General features: G+C 40.3%; 1 protein-coding gene across 1 annotated transcript in view; it reads right to left on the bottom strand.

Annotated features, from left to right (window-relative positions):
- Positions 1–24,159, bottom strand: part of LOC139722120 (uncharacterized) — a 41,003-nt gene extending 16,844 nt beyond the window's left edge. Inside the window, exons 1-16 of the mRNA XM_071633440.1 lie at positions 24,100–24,159; positions 20,312–20,464; positions 19,077–19,161; positions 13,060–13,256; positions 12,314–12,418; positions 9,922–10,026; positions 7,869–9,566; positions 6,099–6,216; positions 5,290–5,658; positions 4,212–4,441; positions 3,722–3,853; positions 2,630–2,699; positions 1,923–2,023; positions 1,388–1,507; positions 762–817; positions 198–246 (exon numbers count right to left, since the gene is read on the bottom strand). Coding sequence (XP_071489541.1) covers positions 198–246; positions 762–817; positions 1,388–1,507; positions 1,923–2,023; positions 2,630–2,699; positions 3,722–3,853; positions 4,212–4,441; positions 5,290–5,658; positions 6,099–6,216; positions 7,869–9,566; positions 9,922–10,026; positions 12,314–12,418; positions 13,060–13,256; positions 19,077–19,161; positions 20,312–20,386 — 3,510 coding nt within the window. The 5' untranslated portion in view covers positions 20,387–20,464; positions 24,100–24,159. The remainder of the gene's footprint in view (positions 1–197; positions 247–761; positions 818–1,387; positions 1,508–1,922; positions 2,024–2,629; positions 2,700–3,721; positions 3,854–4,211; positions 4,442–5,289; positions 5,659–6,098; positions 6,217–7,868; positions 9,567–9,921; positions 10,027–12,313; positions 12,419–13,059; positions 13,257–19,076; positions 19,162–20,311; positions 20,465–24,099) is intronic.
- Between the last annotated feature and the right edge of the window lie 441 nt (positions 24,160–24,600).

The following is a 24,600-nucleotide window of genomic DNA, read 5'->3' as shown; positions in this document are numbered from 1 at the left end:
GGTACATGAATTAAAAGGGTCATTGTGATATGTACGTATGGATGAGATTAGATTGTAATTACATATCACAAATTTGAGAGACGAGAATGTGGAAGCCCAGCTTCAGTAGCTTTGATTGTAGAATGAAATGAGGATAGATGTGTCTTTCAAAATGAAAGGAAACACAGAGTCACTACAACTCCATCCATTTTTCTTACCCCAAGATCTTGCTGGGTTTCATGCAGCTCTTTTTCCAGTGCCTTTATCCTGTCATCAAAATGGTTACAAGAGGAACAATAACTCAGACTTCGTAAAGGAAACAATCAATACTGCAAATCCTATGAAGTTCCACCTTTCCTTTGTACACATCAGTACTCATCTTTTCACTTTGTAAAATTTTCAATTTCTTTTTCTGGAACAAAAACTGAGTGACAGCATCTTCAGAAGAGCTAAACATTTTTGATTTCATGAAATCAGCAGCTCTAAGTTTCTCCTTCAACAAAGAGTAAACTCTCTTACCCTATTCTCCCCCAGAGTTGATTCAGTCATGTAGAATATTTTTGCAAAAAGAGGGTTGGCGCAAACAACATTCAATCCCAAAAAACACTGCCGAATGCCTGGAATTTTTGCCTTAACATTAAGTTCGGCATTGCAAACCCTACAATCAATGATTGCATCTATCTTCAGTGGTACTGGCACACACTGATTCCAAGCACACATGTCAAATATCTTGGCCAAAGCCTACATGTTACTGCCGTCAATTTTTGAGCGGTCGTCTTTACCTCTCTGTCTTTGATTCCAGCTCATCCTGCAGCCTCTCGTACTCATGGTGGAGACTCTGAAACAGAAATGTGACATATGACAGATAACGACAATCCTACTAACAGCATGGATGGGAGAATACTCACAAAAGAAGTGGGCAAAGTTAGAGAAGAAAATCTGACTCATCATTGTGATTTTTACTTGCAGTTTCCCTTAATGGAGGGCTATGGGAGCATCTGAGAATCTTTGGGCTTGATGCATAACATCTCATAACATCTTTGTATGTTTAGAATTGACATTTTCACATACAGTGTCGTAGCAAGGACTTCAGTTTGAAGAGTACTTCATGTTTTGGCACAACAAGTAAATTAATAAGTTCTTGGCAAAAAGTCATGCTACACTAACTGTACAAAGTTTTGGTGACCTTTAACCAGGGCTGCACACTAACCCATTCCTTCTACTGGTCTGAACTGTCTGTCAGACCAGAACGTACCCAGTTTTTCCATCTTTTACTGATTTATTCCTGAAAAAGTTACTGGTCCAACAGTGAGTTTTACTGGTCCTGGACTGTTGGACCAGTGCCAGTATGCAGCGTTGCTTTAACTTAATGCTAATGTTGATGTGGAAGATGTGAGGTCACGCCTACCTGGTAATTCTCCATGTGTTGCTGACTCCCAGACAGCTGGTTCTCTAAGGCCTCCTGTCTCTTCTTGAATGACTGTAGCTCAGACTGGGCTTTGTCCTTCTCTTGGGTCACAGCTATCACCTACAGAATAGTGATGGAGTGCAAAAAATCAGGTAACAGTCTCCAGTCAAATACCTCTATGGTTGGTTGAAAGGATGATGTACGAAAAGTTCCTTTCTGTCCAATCAACGACACTATTAACAGGGAATGGACATTACCATGAGAAATGTACCGATCTACAGTTACACTGCAAATCTATTACATGTAATATCACCAGTAAACAAGACATTTGCAGAGGAATATGCATGCATCCATGTACCACACAACATACACTACAAAAACATAACATAACACACTCAAACATAGACAGACAGGCATACATACAGACACACAAACACACAAGGGGCAACAGTGCATGGTGTATTGGCTTAAGGGTTAAATATGCGACAGCACTTCAATGAAGGCAGACTGCTCTACCATTGAGAGCTTTACCCACCTGTTTCTTGGTCTGCTCTAACTCTTTCTTGGCCTTGAGGGCGACTGACTTCATCTTCTGTAACTTGTCCTCAGAATCCTTGGCAGCCTTTTCCAGTCGTACTAAAAAAGGTAAAAATTCAAGGTAGTTTGTCCTTTCAGGAACATACCCATTGCACTCATGCACCTGTATCAGTTCCAAAACTGGCCTTGCTGAAACAAACATTATCTTATCTACCATTTACGTTAAGTACCACTTGCAACCACTTTTGTCCTCGTTTAAACGTGGCATACCATGTTGACGTCATACAAGGTATCATCATCAAGCAATTTTATCTTTGTTGAAACAAACAATTTGTTCACTTTACACTTCAGTCTCATTTTCACAGAAAGCTTTGTCCATCTTAAAATGGAGCACACCTTGTAGAGCATGCACTAATGTATCATTTTGAGCGACACTTTTCCTTGTTGAAACATACCATCCTTTGCTCACTTCATGCAAATTATCACTTTCAAGGCAATTTTGTCCTTGTTGAACATGACAGACTTTGTTAAGAGCAGACAAGTTTTACTTTTGTTGTACTTTGAGGTGTTCAACCACAACATATTAAGAAAGTGTTCCCTTGCTACAACACAGTATGTCTCCAAACACTGCATGGAAATAACAGAACAAATCTTGACCATGGCAAAAGCTGTCAAAGTGGTCATGTCATTTGTTAGCTGTCTCACCCATACGTTGCTTGACATCATCAGCTGGGCCTGCTGACCTCTGCAAAGATTCTTCCTCCAGCTGTCCTTTCTGAAAGCAAAAGAAATGAGGGGAAAAAGCTGCAAATTTTGCTCTCAGCAAGATCAATGAAACTGGTGCTTAAGTCATCTTTGTCAAAGACACTCATCAATTTCATACAAGTATTTGAGAGTTTGAGGGATAACCAATCATTTAGTAAGCATTTTTCATCACATAATTCATGATCAAAATGTAACATGTGTATGATCATTCAAATATGCTTATCTCTAAGTACATGGACGTTTCATTGCGTATTTGGTGAAAAGTAATTGATATAGAATTTTAGGTAATGGTAAATTCTTGTCAATATCTTCACAAAAGCGAGAATAATCATAAACCTGCATTCAACACAGACTGTAACAATGCAAAATACCAGTCAAAACATTACATCAACTGGGATGACTTGCCAAAGAAGACAAACCTTGAATTGAACCACTTCTAAGATGGAAGCAACAGTACTGGCCTAAAAGAATGCACTTAACAACATCAACGCTTAAAGGGACTGTACAGTACTGGTTGAGGTAGGGATTCATGTTTTGAACATTCCTAAGTGAGATAATGAAAAGCCTCTTATGAAATATGAAAGAGCATGTAATTTTAAGAAGGATTAAACGTTTATTTGATGAAAATTGGTTTTCAAATGGCAGAGATATCCAAAAAAGTGCTAATAATAAAAGACGACATGCCCCAACTTTATTAGGATACCTTTGTTTCACCTTGTTTTGGGATATCTCAGCCATTTCAAAACCGATTTTCATTGAATAAACTTTTGATACCCCTAAGAACTGCATGCTCTTTGACCTCTCATAGAGTAGTTTCTGAATATCTCGCAAAACGTTAAAAGCTAAATCTTCACCTCGACCAGAACTGTACACACCCTTTAATCCTACAAAGCAGTCAATTTTTTTTTTTACAGTCAGTCTGATGATGGCTTGCTGAAAAAAAAACCAACAACAACATGTAGTTGCTTCCTTTAAGGACAATGTGAAATTGATAGACTCAAAATGAATGCAGTTGCTTGTGAATGCCCTGACCTGAGCATTGAGTTCAGCCACCGTCTCCCTGAGCCGAGTGACCTGTTCTGTCATGTCTTCCTTCTGAGACCTGAGCTCTGCGACACTGGACGATAGCTCCTCGTTTTCTGCCACCTGTTCGTCAAGTTTGGACTGCACAAAGAAAAAGAAACTACAAAATGACCCATGATCAAAGAGCAAATTGACTCACAAGATTTATCATTTCTCTGTTCTACTGTGAAATTTTTATGGACAATTCAAACACAGTTTTGGTGTACAGCCAAAATCATGCACAGAACTGCATAATGCATAAGTACGCAAGTTCGGAGATGGCCTGCCTATCCAGAAAACACATTCTCCTACACATAACAATCAGCCATAACAGTCCAATATAATTCCCTATCATGCACAAGGCCCAAGGAAATTTATGGATTACATATGTTTACACATAATTTGGAAAAATAAAAAATGAAATGAAATGAAAATCTTGATGGCAAAACCACTGTCATACCTGCATCGTCTGCATCTGGCCAATCAGCTTCTGCCGTGTGACCTCGAGGTCACCGACCTGTCGGGCAAGTTCGCTCTCTTTCTGACCCATGGCTTCATTCTGCTGCATGGCCACCTCGAGGTCAGAGTAAAGCTTGTCCTTCTCCGAGACAACTTCCTCAAGCCTTGCCTGGAGGTTTGCAGTCGCCTCTTGTTGCTCCACCAGACTCTGGTTCAATGTGGAAGCTTGCTCTGTGGTTTGTTTGAACGGAGAAAGATGGGTTGGAGAGAGTGAGCCATGAGAGCCAGTGACAAAGGAGGTGACTGAGGGATTGGCTGTCCTAAAAGTTATCCTTGCTAAGAACTTGTTCCTTAATTTTACAGATTATCATCAGCAGAAGGGTATTTAGTTAAGAATACATTGATGGGTTTTGATATCCTTCTGGCAATGATCTCATGACAGGTATGTTCCTGTGGTCATGGAATGAACATCTCCTTCTGCTTAAATCTACTTCAACAAACTTTTTTGAAATGGGGGGGGGGGGGTTGTGAAGGGATGCTGATAATATGCGGCCTCTCGTTTTGTTTTCTTTACACATTAGTGATGCTCAAAAACAAAATAAACATTTTGTGACACTTTCCCCCTCACCAAAATTGTGTAGATTAAGCCTGTTCAATTAGGTTTTTCCCATGCACCATCGTGCATAACTCGTGAAAAATCAGACTCGCTTCTGGCATTTGAGATATATATCTTGATCAAACTGTCAATACCAGCAATGTACCTTGTAGGGTGGGGAGAAATAAAAAAAGCTTATTTCTAAAATCCATACGAAATATGAATAAATACTACATACATGAGCTTTCAGAATAAAGAGTGAAATGTTCTTCAGCTTTGGATAAACATAGATTAACAATGTTTAGTTTCAGTGAATCTAATTTTGATCTTGAAAATATTTACTGTTGAAGTATTTCTCAAAACCGTAAGAAGAGTGAAGGTGCTACAACATCCATATAATAAGAATATTAAGACTAATCCATACCCAATCTCCTCCAAATCTAATTGAAGAGAAAAATTCTTGATAACAATGTTGGGCATCTACCTTGAAGCTTAATGAGAGTTGCCTCCTTCTCGCTGTCCCCTTGCTCCCGGGAGCTCCTCAGCTCGCTCATCTGGTCCTGGAGCTGCTGGACCTTGGCCTGGCTGGCCTTCTTCAGCTTCTCAAAGTTGGCGGCATACTTCTCCTTGGCCCCCTCCAGGTCCGCGATCCGGGCCTGGAGGGCCCGCCTCTCCTGGTCCACATGGAGCTCCCGGTCCCGCTGGTTGGCCTCAAGGGTCTCCTTTTCCTCCCCCATCTTGGCCAGGTGCTCCTGCAGGAGCTGTCGGTCTCTGGTGCTGTCTTCATGGAGCTTGGCGGCTTCCTTCTGCAGTTCCTCACATTTGGCTTGAAGCTCACTGCTCAGACTCTCCCCTACTTCGCATTAGAGAATCATTCACAATTATTAAAATTTAGAAGGAGGCAACTAACAACAGTATGTATGGCCTTCAATGACAGACTCTAGACTTTTGTGGTGCATAAATTCTCACACAAGAATGTGTTGATATTATTAGATGTCATTAGATATCATTGATATCATTGGATTTCACAAATGACTTGAAGGGTGTCATGATGCATGGGACTGCCATCATGATCATACAAACACAGAGTTGTGAGATTTAAAATTACAACATCTCAATCTCTGACATGAGCTCAGCATTTGAATCAACATCAATGGAAAGACTCATAATACAGTAGACCAAAGCTTCAATGTGACTTGTGTGATGTCTAGTTAGTGGACTCATAGTTTTGAACACATACTAAAGAGCAACCATATTAAAGGGTTTACAACTGTCTGGTAATAACTAACTCACCTTGTTCTTTCTGTGCCATCACATCAGCCAAAGTCTGTTCAGTCTTGTCCTTTTCCACCCTGAGCAGTCTCACTTCTTCTCTCAGTTTTTCTTCCATCTCTTTCATTTCTCTTTGATTCTACAAGATGAGCCAAAGTGGATAGAAAATGCTTTTCCTTCACCAACAGATAATTGCAGCCTTGAAGTGGCAATACATATTCAAATTCAAAAGACACAGTACATGAAAACGTAAAAGCAATTTATGAAGGAAATCAAACCTGTCCTTTGCTTCACTGCCTGTAGCTTCTTACTTTGATCCTAATAAAATATACTGGTATCATTTTGACAACTGATTAAAAACAAAGAAAATACTGCAGTCACTGTCTTCACTATTGGAACATCTGTGATTATCGAGCATCTTAGCAAATACCTGCACTAAACTTTTACAAAGTAGAAAGTAGCAGACATATCTCCTAACAGAAATAAAATTCTTTTATCTTTAAAAAAAAATCTTAGTGCATGATAAAATGTAAACCTTATGAAATATATACTACCTGACAATACACAATAATCATAACCTACCCACCTATGACAGATGTAACTGCAATCAGTATACATAAATACTATCATAACTTCCTTACCCAAAACACTCATTGTATCTCTGTGTTCCATTATCATCATAAATGTTATCTCCATAATCTATGCCATTGATACATAAATCAACATCATCATAATCATATAATAATTTGATATGACTTTGATCTTCCTCAGTACTCTCACAATATGACCAGTCTAAACCCTCACACAAGTTCTTATTACAGAATCACCAACACTATCATCATGATCAATCACCATCATCATCACCATCATCATCGTCACCATCACCACCATCACCACCATCACCACCATCACCACCATCACCATCATCAGGCAAAAAAAAAAAAAATGGTTTGTTTGCCCTTCGCGACCGACCGAAAATCACGGAAATTTCGGGTCGGGTTTTTTATTTATTTGTTTTTTTTTGCTCTTTCAAGTTTATTTTTTTTCCACAAATTTCATCTTCTGCAAATCTGTGAACAGTTTTAAACCCAAGATTATCCATTTTAAGCTAAAGAAAGAATGAAAAAAAGTCTAAAAATGTTTTTTTTTCATTTCATCGACCCGTCGTAATCTCGTTCGGGCTGCGCGGGGCCGCAGGCTACGTTTTATAGCATGCATTGCATACTAGCTACCTTTTTGGCTCACGTGCATAGGTAGTGCTCCAGCTAGCTAGCTACCGTACCAGCCGCGGCGCAGCGCAGCGAGACTGCCAAGATGGCTACTTTTGCAGCATTCGTTACCAGCTGTCATGGCACCGAAACTGTTTGGAGTTCAGTTGCCAGCATCTCACTGGAAGGTACTTTTTTGGAGCTGTTTGCAAAATTTAACAAAGATGAACGTTATAAGTGTTTGTCAGTGAGTGTTTCTGCCTCGCCTACCAGGCCCTGGCAAGATGTAAATTTGAATGAATCCCTTGGAGTTTTGACTGCATTAAACTTGCCCCACATCCTGTACAAAGTTGAACTAGAACTCGAAGTATTGCCAGAAGGATGAGTGTATTACGAGATGCCCTACCAAAGTTACAAAATTACGTGGGTAAAAAGGGTATTAAAAAAAAAAAAAAACGAAACGACCTACCGACCCACTTGGGTTTTGACAATTAAGGGCAAACAAACAATTTTTTTTTTGGCCTCATCATCATCATCATCATCACCACCATCATCATATCACTGTCGTCACTACAGTCCTCACCTCAGAGTTCTTGGCTGTGTCTCCAGATTTCAGTTGTTCCACCTGCTCCTGGTACTCAGCACTCTGTTGGAGACTCTCCAGGTGAGCCTGTCTGATCAGCATCAATTGTTCCTTCACTCCATCCAGTTCTTCCTTCAAGGTTTTCACCTCCTCCTCCTTCTTCTGCACCTCTTCCCGTGCACTTCTCACTGCCTCCTCAAGCTCTCCTTTCACATTTGTCATTTCTTCTCCCTTTTGACTTTCCATCTTGGTAGCATTTTCTTTCAGGTCCTGGATCTCCTTTTCCAAATCATCCACTCGTTTTGCTCTACTCTCCAGCTCTTCTTTTGATTTTGCAGTTGATTTTTCAATCTCTTCCTTCATATTGGCTAGTTCAACTTCCTTTTCACTCTGAACTCTCTCCAAAGTGGACTTCATGACAGTCACTTCTTCTTCCTTCTTAGCAGCCTCCACTTTAGCTGCCTCCACAGCTTCCTCCAGCTCTGCTTTCACCTTCTGAAACTCACTGTCTCTTTCGCTTTCACCACTTGCCATTCTCTCCTTCAGGTTGCTAAATTCCTGTGCAACCGTCTGGGCCTCTTCCCTCGATGCAAGCAAGGACTGCTCAAGATTTTCTTTCAGAGTCTGCATCTCTTCTTCTTTCCTCCCAATTGCTTCCTCCACCTCTCTCACCCGCTGCTCCATCATTTTGACCTCTTCCGTTCTTTCACCAAGTTCCGTTTCCTTTGAGGCAAAATCTCTCTGGAGTGCATCCCTGGCTGACTCAAGTTCACCGACCTTCACGTTCAATGCTTCCTTGTCCATGTTAGCACCATCAAGTTGGTTTTGTAGGACTTGGTTGAGGTCCGACTGTCCTGTTTTGAGCGACTCTAGTTCGTCGGCCAGTCGCTGCTTCTCTTCAGACCGTTCCCTAAGCATATCCTCTAGCTTTGTCTTCTCTACTGTAAGGTTTTCTACATCACTCTGTAGGGTTTGGCCTCTGTCGCCGAGTTCTGCCAATTTACCTTGTAGTGAATCTAGCTCACCTACCTGTTTCTTCAACTCTGCGATCTGGCCAGTGCATTCTTCAATCCGTGACTCTTGTTGTCTTTTCTCATCCTCCAAGTCTTTGACCACTTTCTCTAGCTTGCTAACACTTGCCGAGCTCTCCTCTCTTGCCAGAATAAGCCCCTCCTTTTCTTTCAGGAGCTGGGTGAGGTCTTCACCCATGGCCAGCAACTGGCTCTGCAGCTTCTGACTGGCCCCAGAGGCTTCCTCAGAGCTCTGTGTCAGACTCGCAAGTCTGGCATTGAACCCTTCCTCAGAATCTTCCAGTTGCTTCTGGAGGTCCCTTACTTTCTCCTGCAGCTGCTGTCCCTCTTTGGTCATCTCCTCTCGCTCCTCCTCCAGTTTCTTCATCTTCTCCATCATCTCCGCCTCCTTCCTGCCATGGTCCTCCGCCAACTTCTCCCTCTCTGCGAGGCCCGTCTCCAGTTCTGCCTTGAGGGTTTCCAGCTCCTTGGAGGAGGCTCCCTGCTCATCCTGGAGCTGCTTCAATTTCTGTGCCAGGGCCTTCTTCTCTAAGGCCAGCTTCTGGAGTCTCTTCTTGGTCTCATCTCCCTTGGAGCTCTCCGAGGAGATGGACTGCTTGAGAGATTTGAGTGACTCCAGCGTCTGGTCTCTGGCTTCCGTCAAGATGTCCACTTGCTCTCGGAGGCTCTGCAGATACATACAAAAGTCAAAACTGTCAAAGACAGATTATGATATGATGAAAGATTATTCATAAAAGTGGGGGTCACTGTGTGTTTATGTAACAGTAGTGACATAGAACCATTGCAGCTTCATAAATCTTGTCTCTTCCGTTAAGCATATGCCACAAACAGAGCTGTAACTTAAAGGTCACCCCTGTAACATGACAATGGTCTTTTGTCACATATCAGATGAAGTTCTCTCACAGTCACTGTGGTGCCACCAAGCTAACAACGCACTAGCATAGCACACACAGCAGAAAATGAAGCATGATGACAACAATGCATGTAAGAAAACTGTAGTCCTCTCAAGCTGCTCACTGTACCTTGTTCTCGTCTCCCATTGCCTTCTGCTCATCCTGGAGGCACTGGAAAGTGGTCCTCATTGTCTCCTCCTTCATCTGCATGCACTGCATCTGCTCATCAAGGGCCTGGTGAGAATCAATCATGAAGCAGACACCATTATATACCAATCCCAAAGGTGCCAGATCCTACGACCATCTCAGGGGAAGGGGGGGGGGGGGGGGGGTGGGGAACACATCAGAAGGCAATACAGTATATGCCATACACTTCAGTAAGGCTAATTTTTCAGGAATTGTGACTTCTCAACAATTTTATGAGCGGTTACATTCATGATCCTGGAGTATAATGACTAGAAAAATGTATGCGTGCATGATGTATTCATGTCGTCATCAGGGAATCAGAGTAAATTTCTCTCATGTTGTCAAATTTGTGAACAGCACCTGACTCTACACCTGAAAAAAAAAAAAAAAAAAAATATATATATATATATATATGTAATGTTGTATATAGTACTTCCAAGGACCTTAGCCAGTAGCTGGATCAAGAACTACTTTATTTACGCAATAGAATTATGAGCGTTCCCTAAGGTTGACAATATTTCTAACAATCTGTCATGAATCAGACTTTTTAGGTAGAGAGAGACATACTTCCATGCTGCTAAAATGATATGGAAGAAATATTCTGACACCTATTGTACATCTACCTTCAATTCGGAGCTCATTCTATCTCTGTCAATATGGATATCTTATTAGGTGATCCGAGTATCCTCTCGGATAACCTTCTGTTTTTGTATGGATTCTTTCTTCTTCTTCTTCTGATTTCTCCTCAAAAGTTGTGTAGAGGTTAGCTCAGAAAGTCCTCTGCCTATCCATTTCAAACTTATACCATATATGTATCGTGTCCAAAGACGACAGATCTAGTTCTTGAAAGTTATTATCAACAGACAGTCATATCTTTGTTTCATCTGCCATCATACTAGTCTACGTACACACTTTAACCTAGAGTATGAGTTATAAAATCCTTACATTCGATTTATAAGAAAGTCTGTGTTAATTCACTGACATCAGAATAATTTTAACAGGGTAGTAGCAGCACAAATTGAAATAAAAAACATCAAGTGTATCATGCAAATTATATGTTATGCAAAAGATAATATGAAATATTGCAAATCAGAGTACAACATTCATGGCTCCTTTACACCATAAAGTTGTACTATAAAAGAGCTTTGCAAGGCAGATAGAAAGCACTTTTAACTTTTGTATGCATGACAAATGAACATTTACCACGTTTTTGTTCTAATTGTGAAACCAGCAATCAATTATATATATTCTCAGGCCATGTGCTAACTAAAAGTAAATTATTTCATCATAACCAGTCTCAGTCTGTCTGGTATTTTTTAACAAATGAAGCAGTTAAATGATTGTGGTTGAAAATTAAATTTTATTCTTCAAATAAAGAGGAAAAAGCTGCGAGTGATCGGGTTGACTACACTCAATGTTCCCTATGGACACACTACGAAAATAAACCATGTGGACTAGTTCAAAAGTATGGTGATATCTAGTACTAGATATCTTTACAATGAATGCATAGTTATCAAACTTCTCAATGTTCATGTATTCCTTCCCCTAAATATTTGGATATTGTTATACAGTTGAACCTCTGGTTTCCGGACAAGTCGGGACCGCAGCTCATCCGGATAAGGGATTTGGCCGGATACGGGAGACTCAATGCTTTATACATGTACATATACATACGCATGTACTGATGTAGCCCATTGTAGTACCACATGTAGTAATGTGTATACTGCAACCTTTTCATTGTTACACTCAGTAACAGACCCCAAAATAGAGGTTCGTGTTTGCAAGAATGAAATCATTTTCTTTTATAAATTCTTGGGATGATTTACCTAAATAATTATTAAGAAATGTATCAAGTAGATCTTGAAAATAAACAGTACGAGTCGACGAAACGACGCTTCAAAATTCGATCATCACGGCTTGGCAAAGTCGACTGTAGGTCGCCATTGTTAGATTGAGTTGGGAATCCCCCTTTCCTTCCGTAATTATTAAAAAAAAAAAAAAATCACGGCGAGATTGCGTCCGTATAATAGAGAGATCCGGATAAAGGGAGGCCGGATAAGAGAGGTTCAACTGTACAACTCAGTCAGCAATGCTCAACAATATTTTCAACTGAGTTAACACAAAGGCAAACATGAGTCTTTAAAGTAAAGATAGCAAATGGCTTGCTTCAAAAGTGAGGAATGTGATTTACAGAGCAAAATGTAAAGCTGTCAATGAAATGAATTAAAAAAACAAACAAACAGAAATCCTCCAATCATTTCTACATCTTTCATTCCAACATAATACAAGATTGGACTTTCAAGGTAAGAGAGAGAAGTCATCTCATTAAGGCTACCTTGATCCTTGACTGCGCCTTTTCAAGTTCAGACACTGCATCCTGACGCTGCTTGTCTGCCTCATTCCTTTGGTCGGAGGCAGCATTCAGTGCTTCTTGAAGGGTCTAGATGGGGATAGGAAAAAGATGTTGATACACCATTAATGCAGATGCAGATCAAGGGTTCAAATCCAGCCCTGTGTTTAGGTCATTGGACAAGATGTTTTATCTGCGATGTTCTTGCTTGACCCATACAAATGAATGATTCCCTGACAATTGTAATGGAATACTAATAGCAAAGTCCTCTAGTACAGCAGTGCTGGTACCATAGAGGCTACCCTGAGAAGAAAATATCACTACCTCCACCATCACCACCACCATCATCATCAATGTCACTGTCGTCATCATCATTGTCATTGTTGTCGTTGTCATCATCATCATATTCATCATCATATTCAAAATTGTCATCATTTATTTTCCTCCTATTTCTTTTTTGTCTTATCCTTCTTCATTTCCATTTCTTCCTTCCCTTTAACCCGTTGAGGACGAGTCCCGAGTATACTCGGGCAGGTGTCTATGAGAAATGCGTGTTGTAGCAAAATCAGTCCGTCCTCAATGGGTTAACATCCTCCATCTGCTTTCACAACTTCTTCCAATCACCATCATCATATTCAGTATCATCATTATCATCATCATCATCTTTCCAATCAAAACCACAACAATGTCCACTGTCCCACAAAGCCCACTGTCCCACAAAGCTCTGATACCTCTTGTATCTCAGCTGCCTGAGCCAGCTGCTGCTGCACTGCATTGTAGGCAGCCTGGACCCCCTGGCTGTCCTCTCTCAGCTCCTTCAACTCCTCCTCCAGCTCCTTAACGCGGCTGGACCCAGAGCTCTGGGCTCCTGCAGGGGGAGGACCCGCCTCCTTCTCACTCATCAGTGTCGCGTTCTTCTTTGCCAGCTCTGCGGACAGCGAATGGGAAACCCAGACATGGCATTTATACCATTTTCACAAATCCAGATAGCCAGCCATATGCTGGTACGAATCTCAAATCTGAAGCTGAAGTTGAATCACTGGAACAAGATATTAATCTTTGTCAATTTTTCCTGATTTTAGTGGTAGACACATTTCTTCTCCATGGAGATTACAGTGTTGTTGTTTTTTTTTGTATTGTTTCAACATTCCCATAAAAAAACTTACATATCATATCACATGGTTTACTGAATATGATCTGCTGACATAAAAAACCCCCACACAACTGCAAGTGAATACCAATGTAATACAGAACATAGTTCTACAAGAGAATATTTGGTAAGTAAAACCCTGCTTCTTTATGACTTATCATGCTATGTTTTCTTTCTTTTTTTTCCTCCCTTTATGAGGGCAGGGTATAAAAGGGTCCTTGCTAAAACAAATAACCATTAACAAATCCCTTTGTCTTTTAAATAAACCTTGATGGAAAAAAACACACCGAAAATATGAATGCCCAGGCAACATCACACATCCCACATTACGAGTGACAGGTTGAAAAATTGACGAGAAGTTAATAATTAGGAGTGCAAACCAATATTCACACGATGGGATCACATTTACTCACATGTAAGGAACAAAGCCAAAAGCACAGCCTGCTATGCCACAGTGAAATATTGTCATAACACTTCACTGTCTTTTCACTACTGCTCTGATATTGACAGACAAGCTCAACAGAGAAATCTAACATCTGTCCTGCAGCTGTTGCATTGATTCAAACTAATTTCCATGCGAGTCACTTTCCTCTGCTTAATAACACTGTGCCATGCGTAATGAGCGTGCTAATTATCATTACTCCTTCTGCAACAAATGATTATACAAGGTGTACAAAATGACACACAGCACCAAGACAGTAAATATGTATAGACAACCTGGAACTTCCAGGAAATAATTTTCCAATTCAAACTTGACTAGCAATTTTGGCTAAAAAACAATTGTCAAATGGTATCATGTACACTTCTATGGAAGAAAACTGCAACACAAAAGATTGTGTAGCGGGGAATAAATCTGCATCGAAAGCAAATTGCAATGCAATACATTGTACCAGGAAAATTATTCCCTGGACTTTTGATCATCATACATGATGCTACATCAATAACGAACAGGTTGTTCTGTCAAGATTTGACTGAAGTCATTTTCACTGAAAGACAGTAACACAAGGCATGCAGAAATGGTGATGTTTCATAATGATGTAAAGTGATCACAGACTATGTAAATTCTTCTCATTCATCCAGTTGAAGTACAGCACAAGATCAATTATCAGTTGAATAAAAAACTGGAAACAAACTCACTGAGCATCATTTGCCTGAAGAAGCCAATTGATAATTGGTGAAATGTCGCAACAGTGAATTTGTTTCCAGTTTTTTGATTCAACCAATTATTGATCTCATAATGATCATACTTGCAAAACAATAACATCTAGACAGCACTTACTCCAAAGCAAACAGAAGTTTGTCTCTAAGCACATTCCAAGACTCTTGACTTGTTTTCCTGTAGCATTTGACTATGGACATCCTTTACTTTGATAGAGCACTTCTGCACTGCTTTGAAGTTTTAGTGTCTCCTCTGTGAAAAGTGGCTCAGTAAAGAGCCAGCTCATCAACCTGCTATTTTCAAGTCGGCCCCTTTTTCTCTTTCCTCTTATCAAATACGCAGTTTTCAAGAGTACAGTATTCAAATTCTTTGCATACTGTTGATACAGAATCCATCCATACCAACACAAAAGCCTCCTGGAGATACAGTGTATACATGCCAACAGCTTGCCTGGCTTAGCAAAAACAATGAATGTTGAACAAATTCCAGCCACAGAAAAAACAACAACAATCAAAGATGCTTCTAAATGCAGATTATGTGTGGAGAATACAGCTGATGATCAGGTATAGGGGTTAGCAGCATCTGTACAATTTAGTACAAAAAAAAAAATATCCAAGTGAATATAATCTATTGAGTATACATGTACCTGTTCATTTTTTTTTCTCATCAAAGGCACTTGTTCCAACATATGTAGTTTAGATTTACAAATATTCTTTCCTTGACACAAAACACACATTTAACAAGCTATTCAGTTCACCTGCTTCTTCTGAATATTTGGAATCAGTTTGTAGACATTGTAGAAACAACTTCCCTAGCATGAATACAGGTATGCCTAAATCATGAATGTTAGTAAATAAGGGAGCTTTGTTTCCATCATCATTCATGGATCATTATTATATACAGATATGTACTCATGAGTATGATAGTGCTGCAATTAATCCAATTTTTTTGCATGCATGAGACTTTCATGATTTTCGCAAGGAGGCAAGAACCATGAAGATTTTGTTTAGGAATGCCACCCCACAGTGGCTGCATTTACATGTATGGTGTAAATTAATGAAAAGTGCTAGACGGATGGAAAGACAAATTTATGTGTGGTGCCCCCCTGCATTCCATGATAGACACTGCTACATATACAAGACGTACATGTACCACACATATTTGTACATGCATGAACTATTTGTACAGATGGTACCCCCCCCCCACACACACACACACACTTTTCCAGGAACAAAAAGTAAAGACATGTACACTAACTACACTTACTGTACATGTACACATAGTAAGGTAGACATACAGTGTATTGATACACACACATGCACACACTGCAGTCACTCAGATACCTAAAGATAAAATATTTGTAAGAGCATGGTTTTATTGTGATAGATTTCATGTGTTGGGTACAGAAGAATACCCCCTGAGAACACGACTAACACTGGCACAATGTAAAATTATGTCATGCAAGATTTACTGAGCTTCATCGGTTATCCGACAGCATGAGTTATACAATATCGGTTTTTGACAGGTGCCATGCCGGATACCAATTGATCACCCACCTGGATGGAGCTAAATATCAATCGGCCCTCCATTATCCAGAAATCATTCTCTGCATCACAGGTTACACAGTCTATGAACAATAACGATGGATTCTGCACCCCACCCCCAACATACCCATGTATGTTTCACAATAGCATGAATTCCTTTACATGAGACCCCCTAAAAGGGTTAGAGGGCTCTAACATGTATTGTAACTTGAAGAAAAGGATAAGAAGAAGAAAAGGATAAGAAAAAGAAAATCCTTGAAGTACCACCCACCCAAGTAGTTTGTTTGCAGGGGGGCATTGGGGGATGTCTTTGAAATGCATTTACATGTATGATGCTGAAATGTTTCGGATCCAGGTGGCAATGCCGTTTTTTGAATTACAAGCCTTCCAGGCATGTGAAAGGTGCATCGAAAGCTTTATTTAACACCCCCCATGCGTAATGAATGGATCATTATCTAACCACCCCCCCCCCCCCCCCCCCCCAACAAGCATGGTAAGTGAAGAGTTGTCAACTCCTATGGTTGATTGACCATGGGGGAAGGGTGTAATGCATTTAGATTTGAACCATTCTTTCCCTAAGTTCACATGGAAAATAAAACAATTCTCTCGCTGTATGTGTGTGTGTGTGTGTGTGTGTGTTCTTACTTTATACCACATGGAACCTGGGAAAAAAGCTAGTCACAAACTTTTAGCATTAGCTTTTGACTATCATTTTCTTTGATTCCCTTTCCTGTCCAAACTCATCAAGAGGATGTATTGATTGGTTCGTTATCAGTTGCTAGGCAAGCTCTATAAACCTGAGTTGGTATATTTAATCCTGCATTTGAACTTAAAGATGGTAGCCCTGATTCATAGATTGCCTCACTGTTTTGAACAATGAAGATTCTCCTTGATTTAAAATCGCATCAAATGTGGTAATCATACGGTCAAATTTGACAACAGTTGTAGTCTACAAGCTCACCCAATAAACAAAGCAGTTTCATAATCACTATATGAATAGGAAACTACAGCAAGCATTTTAAATGAAAAAAAAAAAAACAATTTTCACAGAAAGCATCAAGTACAATTCATGTCAGAGAAGCAGTTTTGACTTTGATATTGATATAAAGTGCTTTTCTGACAGAGATTATGGTACTTAGCATTTATGGCTGAATTCCTTTTTCTTGGGGGGGGGGGGCACTGAAGAAAACATAAATGTCACTTCCCACTACCCCATTTGAATGTTTTGTGTTTCTTTTAAAAAAATAACAATAATAGCATGCTTAGAATTCAGTGCAAGTGAGAAGGTGGGAATGATGACTGACCTAGAAGAAAGATACATGTACCATGCAATTTTTGGTTGCTGTCTGAGTTTCCAACATTGTGTCTTAGAAATGAACAGACCAGAAATGAGAGAAACAGCACAAATTATGATCCATATTGTGTAACATTTCTTTTGATGAATGGTATAATCCAGTTGACTGTAAATATTCTTTTATATTTTTCTTTTTTTGATGGGAAGAGGGTTTGTGAGTGTGGCTAAGGCATGGGTCCTATATTCAAGAGGCACATCTACATGAAGTTTAGCAAAGGGTTCAAATTGAATGAATGGGATAGAAATGATGTTGAGGGAAAAGTTACTCTCACAAAATGGTAACTACACACTCTGCAGATCAGAGGGCTGCTACAAAGTCTACTCGCCTGCTTTTGCCTGTGAGAACCAAATTTTTGAGTTGGGCATTTAAAGGACAAGTTCACCTTCATAAACATAAGGATTGAGAGAATGCAACAGTATTAGTAGAACACATCAGTGAAAGTTTGAGGAAAATTGGACAATCGATGCAAAAGTTATGAATCTTTTAAATTTTTGTGTTGGAACCGCTGGATGAGGAGACTACTACAGCTTGTGAGTCATATGCGTACAACAGTATAAAGAAAATGTAAAGAAAATTCAACATATTTTCACTTTTTTCGCATAATAAAAGAGCACTTGACTTGCCTCTTTCTAAAGGGAGGGGGAATAATATTACCCACAACATTTGTTGGTAACGAGTCCGGGGAATGTGCACTTTTTTCAACAGATGAAATTTTGTGAAATTCTCTATATATTTTCCTTATATTGTTGTACGCATGTGACATCTAAGTTATTCACACACTGCAGTAGTCTTCTCATCCAGCGGTTACTGAAAAAAAACTTCAAAAATTCATAACTTTTGAACGGATTGTCCGATTTTTCTCAAACTTTCAATGATGTGTTCTACTAATATTGCTACATTCTCTCAATCCTTATGTTTATGAAGGTGAACTTGTCCTTTAACATCCCATTCTTACTTGTATACAGGGCCAATTAAAGCATTTTAGGAGTGTTCCTAAAGCCCCATAAACTCTGTATGAACAGACAATCGGACCATGAACTGCTCTAAAGTGAAATGCCCTTCTCGAGTCTAGGTTCAGAAGTGCTCCTGAAGCGCTCTTTATTATGTATATGGTCACCAACGTTTAGAGCACTCTGGAATATGTATGCGGTGCACGCTGTGCATACAATTTTACATGCAAAGGTCACTGTGAGTTATGTCCCTGTCAGCCATTTCATGTCTGGTTTCAGTGCACAGCGATCCTCTGTAGTAAGATGGGCATAAGTCAAAGCGCTTAGGAGTGCTCCTGTGCCGAACTTTGTGTATAAACGGGATTAACTTGCATGGGTAATTGATTGTTCATTACACGGACAGGAATAATTTCCCTATTTTCGAATCAGGTACAAGTGGCACAAACAGGCAGCAATGCTATAATACCTTATTCTGAGGTGAAGATGTTTTAGGGATTTCCTGCAAACAACTGAGTGATATATCAGTCCATCTCACATGCATGTCTCTCAAAAAGTATTTAAACTCTCTTTGATTTCTTGTGGTCACTTACCATCGCACTTTGCCTTGATTTTCTGGTTGATGGCGGCTTGCTTCTTGACGTACTTGATAAGATCCTCCTTCGCAAGACTCTCAAGCTATACAGCAGAAAGAAATAAGTGGAATGCTAAGACTAGTCACATATACCATGTAGATGTACTTTACGTGTAGGACAAACTGATGCCAACTCATGTGCACTCACTCACACAGCCGTCAGAGACTACGGAAACCATTAATGGGGAATTCCACATGATTTTCATAATTTGACATCATGTAGCACACAAATCAATCTAATAATGCCAAGTATATAGATTTTTGGAATTTATTGTGGTCCTTGAGCAGATAAACCAATACCCTGAAAAACCATAAACAAATTACACTGGGCAAGGATGATCATGTACGACATACAAAATGTAGGAGGCTCACATATTCCAGTAATGTAGCAATGTTATTTCACTACCACACCACTTGCTTAACAACTCCACCTTTCCTTGGAAAGTCATGGATTTTGGTTGTGAATTTTTTCATTACAATTTTTCTTATATTTCATTTTTTTATTTTTTTATTGAAAAGCCAAGTAAGTATGTGGCTGCAGTCCCTGTTGTGTACTGTACAAGATCTATTGTATAATCATTATTATTACCTCCGCAAAGGAAGGAGGTTATATTTTCACTGGTACTTGTTTGTCTGTGTGCAAGATAACTCAGAAATTTGCAGATGGATTTGGATGATACTTGCCGTGAAAGTTGATAATGCCACAAGGAATAGATGATTAAATTTTAGTAGAAATCCGTGATTTTTTAAAATCTTTTTAAGATTGGGTCAATGATAGTTCAAGCTGCACATATTTGAGGTTTGCATACGCGCTCTAAAGCGCGTGCTCTGCTCGGGCGAGGTGCCACACAGCTGGAAGCTGATGACATAAACAAAAGGCTTCTAGTGTGAGAAACTGGACAATTTTAAGCGTGTGTATATAGGTAGAAATTAGCTTCTTGGCAGAGGTCTGGGCTCTCAGAGTGCTTTTCTAGTTACTAAATAATTTCTTTTTTCTTTTTCATTATTTTTCTTTTTCTCACATCACTGAACTTCACTTCTTTATAATTTTCAGATTACATTATTTCTTTACATATAGTATGATATATCTCATGTTCTTGCTCTTATGCTCTTCGAGAAACAAGACATTTTGTCCCAAAAAAAAAAAAAATCCACAAAGCAAGATATTCAGTTTTGAAAGAGGAAAATGCTCACCTTTCCCTGCTGCTTAGGAGCTGGGGATTGCTTTGTGTCACCTCCTTCCTCCATTGCTGCTTTGCCTTCAGACATCTCGTATTACAACTGTCGCATCATACACTGAAAGACTGGTGTGGAATCACATTTCCAGGACAGGGGAACAACAATCAGCTATTAACAGGGAGGGGGGGGGGGGGGGGGGGGGGGAGGTGAAAGCGATAATAATAAAAGAAAGTGATCTTTCAAAATTAACTCATAGATTTCTGGTTTGTGAATATCATGCTTATCAGTAGAATTTAGAAATGCATCATCATGGACATGGTGCATGATTTGAACAAAATACTTCTTAGTATAAGTAACGGTAGCTGCTATATTATATCTTGCAACCTAATCATATGTAAAAGACAATGTCAATGTTATAAGTTCTAAGTAGGAGAGACAGAGAGCAATAGAGGAAAGACTGGTGTACATGTTTATGGATGACTAAGAAGAATCTCACGTTAGACTTGGATTTCGTAAGGATATCACTAGAAGTACATGGCTCGCTTCATAGCTTCAGTTTCAGATTAGCTGCAGTTATGCAGGTAGCTAGTAGTAGTAGTAGTGTGCACTGTGATAGCTAGCAAAGAGTGAGTTGTTTTGAGCGACAACATAGCTCGACGTCATTATCAGATCATGGTCACTCATCTGCTCATAGTCATACATTGTGTTAACCGCACCAGCGACCCCAACACATACAAATGTATATGCGTGTCGGGTTACAGTGCCCTGGGGGTTAACATCATGTATGAATGCTTCCCAACAACTAACCATCCAACACGTTCTGCCTGTTCTGCAGTATCTAGTACTAGTATGGTAGGTGTCCAACACATCGACACTGTACCGTGCGTGGTACATTGAAACCGACACCCCACTATTTATACTCAATAGCATTGAGCATAAAGAATAAACTTTCACATATGAGACTATGCACAGTGGTTTTGCATTCTTCATTGGGGATTTGAAGATGTCCAAATAACATTAGTGAAAAATCAGATGATAAACAAAATCAACAGCAAAACAATGATACCGAATGCACATTGGAAAAGCATTACGTGCATTGCACATGTATTGTCAATAGAGGGTAGGGGTGTTGGTTTCAAAATCATGGCGCAAATGAGTGTGTCAAAATAACACCACAAGCATTCGCTCTATGGCAGTTATCTTGGAGTGTGTACCGCAAATCGTATTTTTTAATGCGCGCTTGTGTTGAATTCAGAGATTTATTGTGCACTTTACCACCCTATATCATCGGTGCGAGATTTTACCCCAATCAAGCAGTGCGAGCGAATTTGAGTACCGGTACCTATCAGGCACCGTGGGTTCGACAGCATGTGTTCCAGTACTGTGCTGTGTGAATGTGTGGGAGATTTCGTGTTGGGATGCAGTATGTGTATGCGTCAACGTGAGTGTGCATAATGAAAGCACTTATGCTTATGGTATGCCACGTGGTTGCTCTAATGCCCTTCCCTGTGCGGCGTGATTAAGAAGAGACAAACAGGGTGTTGTGCATTGGCACACAACGGAATGCAACCATGAACCAGTGGTAAACTTTCGTCCTTCATTCATGATCCTAAGTGAGTAGCCGCTGCATTATTATCTCAAGCAGGGGATCAAAAATTACAGTAACCTATCGCAGAGGACATTATGTCCACTGTTTTGGTGAAATTATTCTGTGAAATATTTTTTAAAAATCCAAAATCTTATATCCCAATTCGTCAGTTTGTTGTGTTTATACAGGGCTGCCAACACTGGAAACTAGTTGAGAGTGAGACTCCCATCTATAGGCCAATGCTATAATTTCGGAGTCAAAATGAGTGAGATCAATAGAAATGCATGCAAATGAAATAAAGTTTTAGAGTGAGAAAGGACCAAAATGCGTGAGTCAGGACCAAAATGTGTGAGTCTCACGCTCAATGCATGAGAGTTGGCAGCCCTGGTTTATATCGTCCACACAGTTACCGATTTACTCGCCCGATCGGCCCTGACCAGATGCCATGCAAAGCGCCATGATCATGGCAATTTTTTGCAATGTACATTACAAATGTAAAGCTCGATAATCCTGCAGCAGAGAGCAAAGGCACGCGATATCGCGATCGCACAGTACCAGACCATGTATTGAATGTCTCAGCTACATGTCAGTTCGGGAAACCCACTCACAAGGGGGGCCCCTCCTTATAAGTAACCCGTCCCCCTTATAAGTAACCCCGTCCCCCTTATAAGTAACCCCCGGGGCACCCCTTATAAGGAGTCTCCACGCTTTTTTGCAATGCAACGCGAAAATGAAAGGACTGCGGCAATTCGCTTGATTATGTCCATAAAGCTTCACAAGTTTCCTAGTTACTCACGAAATTTGAGCAAAATCGGTTTGAGGCATCATATCTAAAATCATGGATTTAAATGCGATGTCAAACGACCCATGCGAACGCTGAAATGCGTGCGATTACTAGCGTGAGTGTCGCCAGGCGCGGCGGCGCGGCAATGCTTGAGTGCAGACGTGGCGATAGAGTACGTACTCAGTCGCCACGTCTGCACTCAAGCATTGCCGCGTCGCCGCGCCTGGCGACACTCACGCCAGTAATCGCTCGCATTTCAGCGTTCGCATGGGTCGTTTGACATCGCATTTAAATCCATGATTTTAGATATGATGCCTCAAACCGATTTTGCTCAAATTTCGTGAGTAACTAGGAAACTTGTGAAGCTTTATGGACATAATCAAGCGAATTGCCGCAGTCCTTTCATTTTCGCGTTGCATTGCAAAAAAGCGTGGAGACTCCTTATAAGGGGTGCCCCGGGGGTTACTTATAAGGGGGACGGGGTTACTTATAAGGGGGACGGGTTACTTGTAAGGAGGGGCCCCCCTTGTGAGTGGGTTTCCCGAACTGATGTACACAGCTACCGCTAGAGAAGAGCAGTGCAGTGAGGTGGGCTTTTCTGCCTTTAGTTTTAGTGACCTTATCACTTGTCAAACGGTGTTCCATACACTGGATACAGCAAACGAAGTTCACCAGCTGCTCAGTGCACAGTGCATGTCAGTGGTTCATGGCACAGGGATATCAACTTGACGTACGGGGAATGAGGTATCTATAGGGCCGTACTTTCATTGGCGTAAAGTGCACAATTGCCTTTTTCTTTAAACTTACATGTGAGTAAAATTTCAGGCAAATTGTAAGATATTTCAGGTTTCTATTGATAAAAAAACATTACAAGGGTGTCGATGTATATTGGACACTTGACCGAAAGATCGGTCTATATCTGTCCGTCGGGGAATGTTCCGCGGAGACTGCATCTGGGACAGCGTTAATGGCAAAATATAAAAAGAGTCCTCCGGACAGACGGATCTTTCTGTCTAATTGGACACCCAACCTTGAGTACCGGATCAGGAGTATGGTACTAGCTGGATTGTCTAAAACGGTAAAAGTAATTTAGAGATTCTTAAAGAACTTCATGACTCGCTATCACTGACACTCAGCTACGCTACTACATGTTAGTACTAACCGTACTAAATAGACAGGACACTGTTCACTGTCTGTCACTGACTTTGACACAGACAGTGTCAGTGACACAGACAGGTCACTACAAATCATTGAAATGTAGCTGATCGATCCACATCACTGCTGCTGCCGACAGTTTCTAATCAAGCATGGCTTTATAATCACGATCACGATGACATCCCTGGTATTAAATAGCCCCGAACTCGTACTTATCGTAACAATTCACAAAATCTGCAAAATACGATCTTTATTTTAATTTAGTGAGTTACATACCCAGTTAAGTTGTCATCCCTGCTTACGCTACGTGGCCGCGACAATTCTTGGCTGTGCATTCGGTCATCCACGTAACGCGTTGAGTCTATGCAGTGGTGGTGCATGCAGTGTAGTCAGTGCAGTCAGTGCTCTGTGCCGTCAGTGCAAAAGCCACTCGGCTTATGGAAAACCAATAATAAAGTTAAAATTGCCTTTATTTTTGTTGTCTGTTTTTCTAGAATAGTAATTTATTGCGGAATTGAAGCCTCTAGACCTGTTTGAAATACATGCACCTAAATATTCATAGAATAAAACATGAAAGTGATTTTTCAATGATATCATAAATGACAATTTTCATCTCAGCTATATAAAAATTAATTAAAAGGCATATAGCACTCCATACGACGCGACGGGACGAGTTGATCACACAGAACTCTACTGTTTAATCACCCGGGGTCCGTTTCATGAAGCTATCACATAAAAGCTATCACATAAATCTTAGAATGGCCAAGCCGCTCCTAA

The sequence above is a fragment of the Diadema antillarum genome, unplaced genomic scaffold, assembly GCF_040938485.1.
Source record: "Diadema antillarum isolate AM-2024a unplaced genomic scaffold, OU_Dant_1.0 scf00000157, whole genome shotgun sequence".
NCBI classification, from domain to species: Eukaryota; Metazoa; Echinodermata; class Echinoidea; order Diadematoida; family Diadematidae; genus Diadema; species Diadema antillarum.
This window is presented reverse-complemented; position numbering and strand designations above follow the sequence as displayed.